This window comes from Falco punctatus, assembly GCF_963210335.1.
Source record: "Falco punctatus genome assembly, chromosome: 6".
NCBI lineage: Eukaryota > Metazoa > Chordata > Aves > Falconiformes > Falconidae > Falco > Falco punctatus.
The window spans coordinates 79167781-79184072 of NC_137585.1; the positions used below are offsets into that span (position 1 = coordinate 79167781).

Sequence of the window (16292 nt, forward strand, 5' to 3'; positions counted from 1 at the left end):
GTGTCTGCTTGTTGAGGGCTAGCTCGGGCCTTCTGAGAAATTTACTTCCCAGCTCCTGGTCAATTTTAAGTGCCTAAGTAAGCTTTGCCCTGTGCTTCCATCATTCCTCTGTCCTTAAACAGCAGAACTGTTGGACTGCTCCTGACTGTGTTTTTGGAGGTCAGAGTGACTCCACTCTGCTGGTCCATTCTGCTTGCCCCTCTCTCCTTGATGAGAATGATGTGCTTGGGTTTCCAGAAACCTTTCCCAGCAGTTTCTTTTGCTTTACTGGTTACTTGGTTCAGTCCACCACATTGTTGGTGAACAGAAAGCCTTCTATTGTTGTAGCAACAGGATTTTTAACTCACTTTACATCCACAGCCTCCCTGTCTCAATAGACAAACTCTAAACCTGTTTCTCAAGTCCAGTTTGTCATGTTGCTAGTCAAGCACTCTTACAGTTCACATGCCTGGAAGAGATAGCTGAGTCAGTATATAGGCTTATGTGTCATCTAATTAATAGAAATCAGCTGTCAATCACACTCTGAGGATGTGCAACCCACTTAATGTGGGCAGTTGTTCCCAGGTTTTTGCATGTTCAGAGACTGAATATTATAGTTACTGATGCATTAATGTGTGATGCCATATTTGAACACACTGAGACCCATTTCTGAGTAAACTCATGAGATGTAGCGGGTCGTGTGGGGGCAGCCGTAACGTGAATATACAGACGGACAAGCACTTAGAGAAGAAAAGCTGGGTATTCATCAAAGACTGGAGCTTTTTGTGGTGTCCTGCAAATGTACGTCCATTACATATCTTTTTTGTGTTTTCTGACGGTTTTGTGTATTAATTTGATGTCCACTCAATATACTTTACATTATCGTAAAGAAAAGTAGAATAAATAGAGCTTTGAAGAGAGGGGTACTTCCCTGGGATGTTCTAAGAAATTTTGAGGAATTAGTTTGATCTGTATCCCCACAACTTTATAAAGGCATAGACGATAGGGCTGGAAGGGATCTAGAGAGATTGCCTCACATAGCCTTCTTGCCTAACTACAGAAGTCTTTCTTGACAATTCTGGGTATTTGTATAATTTTGGTTTTGATAGGGCTGTTGTAATAGTAGCCTTGTTGATGACCCAGACTGCTGATACTATTCTGTTGGTGGAGTCTTGTAAAGTGTATATGTCATGATGCAGAGAAGTGTATGTATCCAGAGGTGTGTACTCCAAACTAAAATAGGAGTTAACAATCAATGTTACAGTAGTCTTAACAGTGAAAACAAGGTTTGAGTCTATGAAATACATGTATTGCTGTGTAATTTTAAAAATAAATATAACAGTTATGTGGGAAACGTACGTATGTACTATAAAAGTGATTTGTATATGCTTTAATAATTCCAAATGACAAAAAAATTAGGAGTTTGCTTTGTTCACTTATTGCATGAAACAGTAATTTTGAGATGTGATTAAAATTTTAAATTTTTTTACTAAGTGGCTTACCAGTTCTCTGTAATATAGTTATGATTAGGGCTGTTAACCATCTCAATTCTATACTTTGCCAGCATGTTGTCTCTCTTCCTTATTTAAACCTTGAACTTGCATTAATCTCTACACAAGTAGAGTATGCACCCATGCTTACCTTCAGGATAAATCACAGGGTACTTTGTGTGGGTGTCACTCCCACGGGGGCTTTTGGCTAGAAGCTTTTTGGCCCCAGGGACTGCTGTTAGTTTAGAAGTACATAGCCACAAGTTACCGGGTTGCTGCTCTTGGGGCTGAGCCGTGATAGGTAAGTTTTTTGCTTTTATGTTGCTTTTATGACATGATCTAGAGTGTGGTTTTGAAGAGATACTGGATTTTTACCTCAGCAGTGCCAGACTCCGAACACGATGAGTCTTTTCTTTCCGTTATTTGAACTGCTAGGAAGAGCTTTGCTTTTTTTTTTTTTTTTTTCTTTTTTTTTTCTTGGCTCTCAGTTTTGGAGGTTGGCCACACGAAAGTGGAAAGGTGCACTAAAGGAAGCAGCATCTGAAATACTGAGGACATATTGCATACAAATTCTTAAGGTTAAACTTGATTAAAACAACTGAGTGTTTTGCAGAGATATATATATTTTATATATATATATAAAAATATATATTTGCAGATGCAGTAGAAAAAAACAATACCTGTCTATGGTCAGATCCAGCGTTGGTATCTGTGACAGCTATAGGCTTTCTTAAAGCTGCTTTGCCACAAGCATGGCACATCAGAGAAGATTAAGGTCTTTTGTGTCAGTTCTTACTGGACTCAAAACTGTGTTAGCTTTCATCAGCTACTCTTATTAATATTCTTATGCACCTAACAAAAATAATGGCATCAACCAAACACAGACTCAAGAATGTTCTTGAGGCTGGCTTCATGTGTGGTTGGTTGTAATTGGTATGCTGTAGTTGCACCTCTGGAACAAACCAGAAAAATAATGTCATGATCCCATCATCAGCTGTTTATTATAAAGGAATAATCAAGAAATTCCTGTGTTCTGAAACTGAAACCTGATGCACATTCAAGAAAAAATAATTAATCAGGACACCATTGTTTGTCTATTTTCAGTATTCTGATGCGTCAGAAGGGATGCATGAAACAATCTTAAATAAACATAGCTTAAGGTCTACTTTTTCTAAAGCCCCATCATGCTAAGGCTGGCTGGGATGTAGTTAATTTTCTTCATAGCAGCTCCTGCGGTGCTGTGTTTGGGATCTGTGACTAAACCAGGGCTGAGAGTACACCAGTGGTTTGGCAGTGCTGAGCAGCACTCCCACAGCATCAAGGTTTGCTCTTTCCCCTTTCCCCGTTTTGCCCCTGCAGCAAGTGGGCTGGGGCTGGGCCAGAGCTTGGGAGGGGACACAACGTGGACAGGGGGCTCAGACTGACCAGAGGGATATTCTATGCCATATAATGTCACACCCAGCGATAAAAACTGAGGGGAGGAGGTTTGGGGGGAGTTGGCCATTGCTTGGAGACTTGGGCTTTGGTCTGCTTGTAGGAGGTGGCAATTGCCTTTGCATCACTTGTTTTGGTTTTCTTGCTTTCCTTCACTTACTAAACTGTATCTCAATCCACGAGTTTCCTGACTTCTGCTCTTTCTGTTCTCTCCCCTTGTCCCGCTGTGGGCCAGGGAGGGAAGGAGTAGCTGTGTGGTTCTTAGCTGCTGCCCAGGGTCAGCCCACCACACACAGAGCAGCATCTGCCAGGAGATGAGCTGCATCCATGCATAATTCTGTAGTGCAAAGTAAGACACCAAATATGTATGTTTAATGGTGTAGGTTTCTGTTAACGTACGTTTGTGGGGAAGTCTTCATGTGAATTCAATAGATCAAACAACAGATACTCAATTAATGTTAATTGTAAACCTCCTTTTGAAATTGTTTCCTGTTCAGTTGCAACTTTTTTTTTTTTACTTTTTAATAATTCCTCTTTCTTCTTAACTGTTAATATAATTTCCATGGTTTTCACTGGCCTTTTTACCATATCCACCTAATATAATAAAAATAAACGTGAAAAATACACATAGAAGCTCTACCTAGTAAAAAAAAAAAAAAAAAAAAGAGAGAGAAAAAGATACCAAACTGAAACCAAGCAAAGGAATGAAAATTAAATCCCTATAACTAATGATAACTGATTGTATTCTGCACTCAGATTTCTTAGATAAAAAGGTAATCTAGAACACTGAGGACCCCATAATATTAATATTAAGGTTTCCTTAGAACCGTTCATTGTTTACTACATGAACTAGCAGGGCATTGTAAAGTCATATCCTGTACAAGAAAACTGTATACAGTACCTGCAGTTTTGTACTACCGTTGCTGGTAGATATTGTTGTAATCTTGGTGTTGCTACTGCAGCAAAGTCATTGAAGAGCAAAATCTCTTAAAACAGCTCATTTAAGCTTACTCTATGTGGAAAGCAGAGTGCTTTTACACTAGGTCTCTCCAGGATACCACTTATTTTCCTTCGGTCTATTTCAGGGCACTTTTGAAACACTTTTGAAACACACTTGTACCTAATACCTAACTGCACAGGCAAAATCATCATACTTCGAAACAGTCAGATTTGAATTTGATAGGTATCAGGTAGAAATAATTTGTATCTGAGGTCTGTCAAAGGGGTTGAACAAATCTGCCTTTTTTTTTTTATATAGGATGAGTATCTAGGTGAGTTTAAGTCATCAGGGCAAGAAGCAAAACTCCTTGAAGTCAATGGATCTCTTCCCAATTGCTTCAGTAACTTTACACCAGGCCCAGTGAAATGGTTCATCTCGGGATGGGCTGGAGGAAGTAGTGACAAGTTGTTGAAGAAGTGGCAATGGGAGGGAGGGCTCAGAGAGAAGTACCAAAGAGGTAGCTGGGTCAGATATTTCAGAGGTGGAAATTAATAGAAGGGGAGCAGCAGTGCTTGAAGGCACATGCTACTATACATACAATATGGTATATATTATTTTGAGTGATGTTCAATGCCTCAGTTTAATAGGGTGGATAACAAAGGCAGAAAGTTAGGATTTAAAATCAAACTGCTGTTGGTTACATAAAGAAACTAACCTTTAATATGTTGCAGTAGCAATAACTGAGTTTTCTGTGTCTCAGGACTGGAATCATTGCTTTACTAGAGGATATGGTATCGTTACGTTGTGATAAGTGGCTTATAAACATTCTTGTTTGAGACAAATAAATAGAGCTAACAGACTTTTCAACAGCTGCTCGTTTAGATTTACTGTAAATATTAAATGTTGTACATATACTCCAAAAATAATCGATACTGAAAATATTTAGTGTTTTACAGATCCCTCGAGTAAATGATACAAACTGATAATGTGTCACTGTGAATGATGAACCAAGTAATTCCAGGTTGGGGAACATTTCCTTGAATGCCAATAGGAAAAACTTGTAGCAATCAATAACAGAAAGATTTGTGTGTGTGAATTTGACTATTAAAACATTAATGGCAGCGGAAATGAAAGCTGTCACCTTGGTTTGAGGAAATGTAGGTCTGTGTGTGCGAACTGGCGAAATCATCAAACCCACAAGATTTGCTATCTTCTGAAGTAGGTTTAAGAGTCCCTCAAATAACTTTACCATGGAAATTTCCCTGCAACTTATATATACCTGGAGAGAAGAAATAATTTTTCCTTTCATCATAGACTAAACATTGACTTTTATTCAGGAATGGCTTTTAAAAGGCTAATTTTTTCAATGAAAAATAGGAAAGGGTGTTATTACACATTTTCTGAATTTCTGTACTGATCAGTTTTGAAAGTTTCAACAATATTTGTCATTAATTATATGTTCAGTTGTAACTAATAGAGAACAGACTTTTGTGGAATTATTATAGCTTTTATATGCCAGAGCCACATAAATGTGGGCAAAAATTCATGCTTTTTTTGTGTGACAAGCTGTTCCAATTTTTATCTGAAAATTTTGTGGAAGGTAACTAAATATAAACCAACTCAACCATAACTTCTTTTTACAAAAGTTGCTGAGTATTATTTTACATGATGAAACACAATATGACTAAAAGACTTCCTTAAAGAGGAATTTTTTTTATCTGGATGAGAAAACAAACTGAAAATCAACTTTATTAGCAGTTATTTTTAAGGAAACTACATGAGTTGCTAAGACAAGTTATATTTCATGTGCTTTTGTTTTTAATTTTCAAAGATGAATTTTGTTCACATAGAGGAAAAACGACATAGAAACTAATATCTTAAAATTTCTTTTAGAAAAAACTGACCAAGAGAATACCGCAGCAGGAGATAAAAACATAAATCAGCCTCCCAGTAACCAAAGTGTACAATCAGAGATACAAGACCAGTCTGTCTGGGGAAATCGCACTGATGGTGACCTCGTCAGAAGTAAGTATTTCTAGAAGAAATTGCTGCCGTTTAGGCTTGCTTCGAAGTGTAATGGGATATACTGCCTGTTGACTCGGCTAAATGTGTGTCAAATACAGTTGTGTTGTAACTATAATGCATGTCTGTGGAATTTGCTTCCCAGAATGACACCTGTCAGTATGCATAAGTAAGTTCAAAGAAAGGTGTGATTTGAGTGGCACAGTATAATATAAACCTCTGTAGCATCTACATTTTAAAGCCTTAATGTTCTCTCACCATTTGTAATGGGATCTGTATATTTAGTAGGCATGTGAGCTGCAGTGTGCAACTGCGCTAGGTGTCGTCGCCTTGGTTTCTCAGGTTATACATTTAAGTGGCAGAGTAAACTGTACTGAGAGCAGTCGCTTCCATATGCACTGAGTACTAGTCAGGTGTAAGTTTATAAAGAGTTTTGAATCCTAAATTAATTATTTCTGTCAAAGCTAGAAGAATGCTGTAAAACAAGGTTTTAGACCTATGCTTTGAAAATGAGGTTTTTTGATTAGTTTTCACAAATCCATATTCCTATAGTATGTCTTGGATGCTTTAAAACAAAAGGATATGCAATATTATTCCCATTTTTCTGCCTTGAATTTAAGATCATATGCTGTCCAAAGGATCATCCACAGTTACACCCTCCTGAGGTGAAAGTATTTCTGTCAGCTGCTAGAGCTAATACTGCTTTATAATGCTGTGAATAATTGAACGTTAGTTGCTCAAGGGAGGGGCAGCATGAGAAACTGTTTTCTGATTATAGGGTGTATTCAGAAAGCAAATGGACTAAATGCTGAGTGGTGCTCCAGCTCTCTGGTATTGTCCAACCACACTCTTCAGGGTCAGTCTATCTTTACACTGCACAAGTACTACGTTGTACACAGTGGGGTAAATTCATATTTCTGAACCTGCTGTTGTCATAACTTGTGATCTTCTCTGGAATTACCTGTTTCTTATTATTGTTATTGTTGTTGTTTTAATCTTATCTGTACAGTCAGCTTCTGAATTTTGTGTCAGTATTTAAAGTTCTTTTCAAATTTTAGTTAATCCTTTTTTTCTAAGTAATGAATCTTGGTAAATACTTATACCCTTATTGTATTGAATAATTATCTAGATCCTTTACAGGAAACTTGAATTTAGCACGTCAGATACTTATCTGACAAGTTAAAAACAATTATTAAAGGACTATAAAGAAGGACAGTTGTCCTGCATAGTTTGAGAGTTTACTGAATCCCCAAAATTATTATTTTAGATGTAACCATCCCTGGAAAAGTAATTGTTTCATGCTCTGTGTTGAGGACGTGGGAAGATGCATATGGCATCTGCTGCTTTTGAAGTGGCCTCCTTCTCATTCTCTCTTCCTAGAGGTCTCCTTATTCCCAGACCAGTGGCAAAGCAGATTTATTTCATAGCAGTTAGCAGCATGCCTGAACTGTGGAAGAAAGGACAAAGGACAGTAGGGTGGTGGTGCGCTTTCTCTAATCTGTTTACCACGAGGACATGCTGTAGCGGCTGGACTGTGGAAACGGGGAAGGAAAAAATAATGTTTTTCAGTATGTAGTAGAAATTGAAGAAGATTGTGCAAGTCCCTGGTAAAGTGACTTGACAGTTATATGTCTCTGTGATGGGAGGGTTATCTGCCGCTGAATTAAAAAAGTAACAGGAAAAAGGGCAAAGCTAGGATAAAATTCAGAGATACAATGTACTGCTCCAGTGTGCAAACTGTGATCCTCCTGGAGTCACTAGTAGTTTTACCTTTAACTTTGTGAAAAACAGGTTTAGGTGAAAGCTGGAAGTATCGAAAACTCCTGGTCTTCATACCTGAGTTTTGTGTGGTAGTGGCTTTATTATGAGACCTGTTTGAGCAGCTGCTATGAAGCAGTTCTCTCTGTTTCAAATTAATGATATATTTTTTTAACCTTTAATGTTAAAGTCCCATAGGTGGAAGAAACAAAAAATATTAAATTAAAGCAGCTTTTTTTTTTTTTTTTAATCAGCTGTGGCTATGAGTAGGGAAGTCTGTTCTACTTAAAAAATGGAGGAAAGGTGTTTGGCTCAGTTACAAGTGCTTCTTGTAGTTTGCAGAAGTTTTACCACCTGATCTACCTAGTAACTAAAGTTTGAAAAATAGAACAAATAGAGCACAAATTAACTTGTTTATCGCAAACATTACTAAGGTATTTCGTCTTAAATAACAAGTATCTGTTATAGATCTGGCTGTGATTCAACCAGATCTATTAACCCTCTAGACTAAAGTTTGCAGAATATTGCGTATTGAAAGAAGCTTGAGGTTAGAAATAAACAGTGTTTTGACCAGTACAGTCTATTTTAGAACTTTTTCTTTGAATGCTTTTAGACAGGGCGTACTTCAATTTTCTTAGGTATTAACAACCCTTTACCACTTGTTCTAATGATTCAGTTTCTTTTTTTCTCATACAGATTGTTTTCCACCCCCACAGTTGATACACACGCCATTTGTGTTAGCCTTAGTTTTTTTTCACTTTATAAATGTTTCCAGTGTTTAATTTCCAGGGTTTTCCTTGTTTGCAGCTGTTTTATCCTGCTGTTATATGGAAGTAGATTAATCAGTCAGTTTTATTGGCACACCAACAACGAAGTCCAGTGTTAGAGGCTCTGTAATGACTTCATTATGTATGATTTCTCATTTGCACTTGTGAACTCAGTTTACCAGGCAACATCAATAAACTGAAATGCTACCCCTGTTTTCCACAGTGAGATGTTCTCAGTTCACCTTGCCCTGCCCTTGCAGTCCTTTTCTCAAGCCCCCTTTTCTTTAATCTCTCAAGGATGAGATTTCCCCCCAGTTAGCCCATTCCCCATCCCTTCTCCACCTGAATGAAAACGTTCATAATATCCTGGGTAAACGGGTAATCTTATGGGAAGCTTCAACCAAGGAATTAATTGTTTTTGAAGAGAGCTTGAGAGTCAAAAGATGACTACATACTGACATATGAACAGGGAAGAGCTAAATAAAAAATCAGTTATGTTATCTTTCTGTATTAATTGTTAATGCACTTGCATAACTGTTACTGGAATATTGCATTCAGTTGGACAAGGGTCAGGGGAGAACCACAAATACCTCAGGAATGGCTGGAGTAGTTGAAAACATGCCTTATTGTGGAAAAACTCCTGGAATTCAATCTGTTTAGTGTTAACATGAGGGGTACAGAGGGGCTTGCGTAGTCCCTGAGAAGCATGATACCACAATGAACAGAAAATTGGTAAGACAGTTCTTCAACTGTGTTAGACAAAGGGAAAACTAGATGTAATGTCTGGAAGTTCAGTTAGACTAGAAATAAAGTGTACATTTTGTAACAGAGTATTTGAGAACAGGAAGAATGCCAAATATTTGGTGTTTGTAGGTGTGTTAAATTGGCTTTTTTCACAATGAGGCCATTGCTATCCATAGCCTTCAATTTTAGAACCTGAGTAAAGGGGGAGTCTCTTTTCCATAGTGGTTCCCTCGAATTGGGATAACCTCAATATATTTCAGCTCAAGTATTTTATTTTATCCTTTCCATTCACAGTACACATTTTGTATTTTATTTCAGAATGTAGGGGTTCTGCTTTTCTAAAGAACTTAGCCTCGGAATGGCTCCATATACTTTTCCTTCTTCTGTGGCAGTGCATTTTAAATATCTGCAAACACCTTCTGCCTATTTTCATTGTACGATCTGGTGGCCTGTAATGAAGATGTTCGGCTTCTGTTACCATTCACCTTTGGGCAAGTGAGGAAGAATTTATGTTAAAAAATGCAGCACGGTAACCTGTGTCTACAGGAATGAAGCCACAGGATTTTTTCTGCTCCATGTTACCACAATACCCTGCTTTGTTCTTTGGGAAAGGTAGAGGATTTCTTTTTTCCCCCTTTAAAAAAAAACAAAACAAAACAAAAAAAAGGCTATAAAGATGGTTTTCAGAACATTTAGGCAGAATTTTTGCAGAGGGTACTAGGTTATCATCAGTGTGTGCTGTTATGCAGGGGAAGGAATGTTTAGGAGGGAAGAAAATGCCAGTCTTTAACACTATTTGCTTGTGAGGATTTAATCTCCTTTCCAGTTCTCAAGCAGGACCTTAGCTATGTGATATTTAAGAAAACAAAAAACATCTACCATAGATTCAAATTGTCATGAATAATTGATTAATAATAATCCAATTCTCAAGATTAAATACCTAAAATGTGCCCATGTTTTACAGATAGAAAGGTCATTGCTATCCATCATTTCCTAGCTTCAATGGCCTCATTCTCCTCCATGAAACACCCTCCTGATAAGAGTCGTTCTTAAAGAAATGGATGCTTCTTTCAGCTCTGCGGGGATTAAACAATTTTACATGTTCTTGTGCCCATGATTTTATTTACTACATTCTTCTTTATTGTGTTTTGTTTTATTGAACTATAAACCTAGGTATTTTTATCTTTTTGTTTCCTATATTTTTACGTTGACATTTTTACTTTACATGACTATTTATTTAATGTTAACGTCTAGAGATTCCCTTTTCCTTCTGGCTAAGTGAGTGAGTGATTTCCGTAGTTTAAATTATGCAGTTTGGGTTTGGGACTTTTTTCCCAACAAGAAGAAGATAATCTGCTGTTAGAACTGTTCTTTTTGTTTGATATTAATCCAAATGTCTTTTCTTGGCTAATTTGTGGTACACACTCATTTTAAAATTACTGTGATTTCAGATGACTGTGTTTGTTTTGTCTGAAAAATAGTACAGAGTGGTTGAGATAACTTAAGTGCTTCTCTTCAAAGCTAGAAAGTATGACAGATACAGTCTTCTTGCAGCGTAACTGTGTGAGTACAGAAATCATGCAGATTAATGGAAATTATTCAAAATCTATTGCTGAGTCTGAAAGTGTGTTCTTTTAGTTAAAGAAGTGATTTATGTATAATGTTACGAATATACCCAGGTATAGAAAAGTATAAGCCTATGAATGAACAAAACCTTCATCAGTGAAACACTTAAATACAGAAATGCACTATTTGATATTTAGATCCTTCTTCAAACAGGATGAATCTTTGAGGAATCTGGCCAGTAGAAGTAATGAAGGTGTGAAGGTCCTCCCTGAGAACTCCTCTCCCAGAGAGATTTTCTACTCCTTTCCCCAGAAGAGAACTAGCTTGTACTACTTCTGTTTCTCCCCTGACCTGGCAGATCTCTTACTTCTGTTCCAAAAGTTCTCAAAAAACTCCTCTCACACCTTCTGAGGAGCCTAGTGGTGTTTTGACTTCTTCCCAACCAGTTGTAAGACGGCTGACAGCACATGCATTTTTGAAAATGTTCTTTGAAATTACTGTGCATCAACTAGTTCCCTTAGCAGAACACAGGAGGTAAAATGTGATTTATTGTAATAATTTTGTCCTGGTTTTGGTTGGGAAAGAGTGAATTTTCTTCATAGCTGTCTACTGGGGTCACGCTGGAGCAAGTTTTCAGCCACTAAATAGTGACATAAGACTTATATAAACTGGAAGAAAGCTAACTATGTTGTACAGCACGTTCAGAATGTTCATGCCAGTCAAGATAAAGCATCTAATAAAGGTGGTAGTGAAAATTATGCTATTTAACAAAATTTTGGAATTCATTTAGCTTACAGGCAGGCCAGGGTGTTGTGCATCAGAAGTACGAGGGCCTGTGAAGGACCCATAATTTACTCCTACTGACAATGTTCCAGTTGAAGCTGAGGAGAAGAATGAGTAATAGTGGTCTTGCAGCAGGCTGAGAAATAAAAATGAGAAATCGGTGCTGTCAGGATACCAAGAGACCAAATATCTTCAGTATTCCAAAGAACTAATGAGAGTTTGCTGGAGCTCATGTTTGCTACTGTTCACTTGAGTTTTGATAGTTCAGCTGGGGTTCTTTAGATTTCCTGGGTCCCTTTTTTAACAGATAAAGATGATGCACTCTTCCCAGTCTTTACCTGGAAGGCTTCTGCAGAAAGTTAGGCCTTTTCTTGCTGAAAGTGTATCTACTCATCATTTTGATTTCCCCTAGGAATTTCTGGGATCAAACCTCTCAGCTGAGACAATTTTCCATCCAGGGCATGTCACACCTCGTTGTTGCACAACCATAGCATTGTCATTTAATTTTCATTTCACCCTCTCCTGGGTAGAGAGGCATTTTCGCAGATAGCTGTATCTTTACAGTTACAGTCTTCAGAGTTTAAGACTGGGTCTTCAGTGTTCACAGAAGTCACCTGTGGAATGACCTGAGTCTTGCTTGTAAGCAGAGCTGCTGTGACATGTGATGTTTTCTGTGTAGCCTTTTCCCTTAAACTCTAGGTTGAATGTTTTGAAGCAATGCAGTTAATGATGGACTGCAATAGGGTGAGGAATTTGTATCCTCTGCGGTGACTCCATGTGCAGAAATAAACTTGATGATGTTGATCCATTCACAGAACAGTAGTGAAACGTCAGTGAGAACTTCAGACTGCACCAGGTGACCATAAGACAGATGCATGCATGCATTCTGTATATCACGAGTAGCCAGAATTACCTGGAACCTTTCATTTTCTGTTTTACCTTACTTCTGACTCTCAGAGCAACATCTGAATTTATGGTCTGAGGCTGGGAAAGTTTAATGTCAGGAACCATCAGTACCAGCCAAAGGTGAAATTCTTCAAGTAACGTGAAGACTACTATGCTTGCTGTGTTTGAGACTGAAGTAAATTGTATCTTAATTTCAGAATATTTTCCTTTGTTGTATTGGTACTGTCTCAGAAATAATGTGCTGTTATGCCTAGATGGGAAAGAATATTTATATTCTTTTCCTGATTAGTTCCTCATATAGGGGGAAGAGTACAATTTATTTGTAGTGGTTCCTTAAAGAGGAAGAGTAATAAAACCAACTACATTCTACGCGAAATAATATACTACAAAGCCAATGAGTCAATGTGGTTTCAGTCTGCTATTTTCAGTACTAACGGTATTCAGTTAGCCAATTTTAACAAAGGAAACACCTACAAAGTGCATGAAAGTATCGTCATGGAAGCTGTACTTTTAGGAGCCTATTTTCTGTCAAAAATGTCTTGAACTTACACCATGGCAAAAATTCTCTTAGTCTTTCTTTTTTAAAATCTTAATTTATAGCTGCTGTCATGTGTGTAGTATGCTTGGAGTAAATTTATACAGCTGAAAACTAGTACTGTATATTGTGTGTACATCAAAATAATGAAATCCTCAAAATTTAGAGAGCCAGAGCAGTTCTAATCTTCTGAATTTTGTATTTAATAATAAAAAAAAGTAAAAGATGAAGAGGGGCTCATGGTCACAACACAGAACATAGCTAAGTAATTATGGTTAAATGTTTTTCTTCTTTAAATAGCTGTCCAGAGGAAAGAAAGGTCTGAATACTACATAGTTGTTCTGCGTTCTGGTAATATCTGCAGTGCAAAAGTACCCACAAGTACCTTTCCTTAAAGGTATTTTTATAAAAGACAAGGAAAAATAGGAGCCTGTGACCTATTCGTATGTTGTTGTGGTGGTAGTGGTGTTTTTTTGCTTTCTCTTTAAAAACAAAATAAAAATTCTTCATGATCCAAACCCAAAGGATCCCTTTAAAAACATTCCGATGTCAAACAGTTGTGGTCACTCAGGCTATTTCTAATACTGTTTTTTTAAACTCATTATACTGGTGAGGTAGGCCTCCAGAAATATTGAGGCTTGATTTAAGAGGATGATGAATTATTTGCCACCTGAGACTTAACTATTTTTAAATGAACTCTAGTGTTCCGGTGTGTGACAAACATGTTTTTGTATGGAGACTGCTCTTGAAATTTGTGATCATGAAATGCAAACCCATGGCATTCTAACACAAGAACTTTCAAAATCTGAGTTTTATGTTTGGACCCATGAAAATCAGAGACTTAAACATTACTTTTAAACCTACTTCCCTTCTTCTATGCAGTATCCCAGTTATCATGTTTTTACTTCAAACTGAAGCTGTAAATATTACGAAACTTGTTTAGAGAAAATTGTAGGATTTAGCAATGCTAATGTTAATTACAGCAGAATTTCAATGAAGAGACTTTCCTGTTGCAGAGGTTCTTCAACCTTCAAAACAGTGAGTTTTATTGATTTACAGCTCAGACTTTAGGTTGTATAATGTTTGCATAAAATGTTATGAAGTTTGCTTTTGAGACAAGTCAAGTAGAGCAAACTGTTAGGTAAGCCTATAAAATATGTGGCCTATGAGTCAGATTTGACCTTCAGGGCAAGTTTTTGCCCCTGGGAGACAGTATAAGCCATTTGCCTGTTCCTCAGCAGAGCAGGAGCAAGCCTGCCTTCAGGTATGGATAGCTCTGAAATTACGTTTTTCTTCAAAAATAAAACCTCTTAGCCATTTAGAAGGTATGTACCTTTTCCCCATCTTCTTTCTTTATTAAGACAGATGCGTATTTTAACTGCATTCTCTAAGTTGCAAGCTAAAATAAAATTCACATTTTAACAGAAAAGCAATGGAAGACTTATGCTGACCAAAATTGGCCATAAGAGCAGTGTCAAACCAGGGTGAACATCTTTTAGGTCTTTACATTTCAGAAATACAAGAGATTAGTGAACGATGATCTTTTTGCTTGAATTTCAGAATTAAGGAAATGTTAAGTTTTGGTGAGATTTGGGATAAGCCTGCCTGGAAAGGTTTGTCTGAGTGATCAAACTGAGTTTTTCCACAGAGGTGATATAAAAAATACATTTGGGTAGTGAGGCAGGATACAGAGCTAAGTTTGGGTAGCACGCATACAGTTTTCATATATGTAATTTCATTAAATTACACCAGCTCATTTAATAATTTAGTATTTCCTAGCTGACTTTGTAACTATGACTTTATAAACTATTTCCCTACCTCAATATATATATAATTTTTTTTTACTGTGTGCTGACTTTTTAGTGATAATAGTCACTGTCATATTTATAATGTAAAATCAGTATTGAGAAATAGTTTTATATGGGAATAGATCTCTCGGTGGGATTATACACTAATCGCTCTATAAAGTTGCTAGCAGTGTACATTCATGCATCTGAAGTAGTTGTAAAGATCTGTATGTTCTGTAACAGTCATCATCACAGCCATTCCGTAAACTGCTCTGTGCTGGATCAAGACCTGGAAACTTGAAACTAGTGTGAGTTTTATGTATTTACAACAAATAAGACAGTGCTTGATTTTGGAAAGATATGGAGGGGAAAAAAACAACACACAACACCATTTTAAAGGAGGAATTCTAATAAAAGCTAACTTTTTTTTCCTCCATTCCTCTCTTTATCCCTTTCCTTTGACTGTTGTTTCATCATCTTCTTTGTCCACTTGATTTTCTGATTCCCATCTGTAGGGTGGTGTTACGCCTGAGGAACATTTTCCCTACAGTTTAATTGATAAACTCAGTTTTAAATGAATCACTGTTTGGTTTTGAGCGTTTGTGTATGACTGAGCATCTGCTAGTCTAGCTTTGTGAGAACAGCCTAATGGAGGGACCTCGTCTGCTGTGCTATGTTCCCTCCGTGGACAACAGGGGGAAAAAAAAAAAAACAACCAAACTACACAGAGGGTTTTTTCATTACCGTGTCTGCATCCGTACCAGGGATTCTGCTGAGATAGCTGGAATAGGGCAAGATGTTTAGGTCTTATTATCAATATTTTGTTAGATATTTGTGGAGCAGGTCCTTACGGAAAAGGAGAGAAGACTTGTTTGATAGCACAGGGAAGGTTCCTGTAGAATAATCCACTTTACCCTCAAAACTTAAACTCAGAGATAGAAATCCATTTCACAATGACTATAACAGAATCAAACTTCAGAGTTTTAATCATTAAAAAAAGAGAATCCTTTAGAAATTTTGGTGGTTTTGGAAGAAAATAAAGGATATGCGTTGATGATATGGTAGAAAGAGAAGTCATGGCTATCATGGTGGAGTCAAAGTTGGAAAAGTGCTGAAGGTTTGTTCTCATTCTTAATAATTGTTCTGCATCCTTTTTACCATATTTACTTTATAAAGCAAGAAGAGAGCGAAAACACTGACACATCCTCATTGTAGTTACTGTCTCTAAGCCACTTCTTTGTTTCCATAATTTTCTCTAGTCCCTCCTTTTTCTCTTTTTGTTGTTTGTTCTTTTGAAGAGTCCTTTTGCCCATTTCCCCTTTTTTTTTCTCTATTACAATTACATATCTGTAAGCAATGACTAGAATGTTGTGCTTAGAGGCTGACAAGATTTTTTTGAAGTGCTTCAGTATAAAGGCATGTTCGCTTCAGCTTCTGCATCTTAACACCAACATTTAAGCTATTTTTTAAGTAGCAATGAACCTTCTTTTTAGAATGAGTATTTTGACTATTGGAGAACTAACAGTAAATTAAACATGAAAAAATACAGTGCATTCAGGAAAAAACCAAAAACAGCTGTTC

At 37.1% G+C, this 16292-nt stretch overlaps 1 protein-coding gene across 5 annotated transcripts in view; it reads left to right on the top strand.

Moving 5' to 3' along the window:
- MDFIC (MyoD family inhibitor domain containing) overlaps window positions 1-16292 on the top strand; it is a 51373-nt gene that overhangs the window by 5884 nt on the left and 29197 nt on the right. For 2 of the 5 annotated variants that reach the window (XM_080391043.1, XM_080391044.1), the window contains 2 exons: window positions 5737-5868; window positions 6644-6721. In XM_080391043.1, coding sequence (XP_080247169.1) covers window positions 5737-5868; window positions 6644-6721 — 210 coding nt within the window. Of the gene's footprint in view, window positions 1-3138; window positions 3253-4830; window positions 4865-5736; window positions 5869-6643; window positions 6722-16292 lie in introns of those variants that run through there. The other 3 variants (XM_080391045.1, XM_080391046.1, XM_080391047.1) reach the window with 3 other exon arrangements.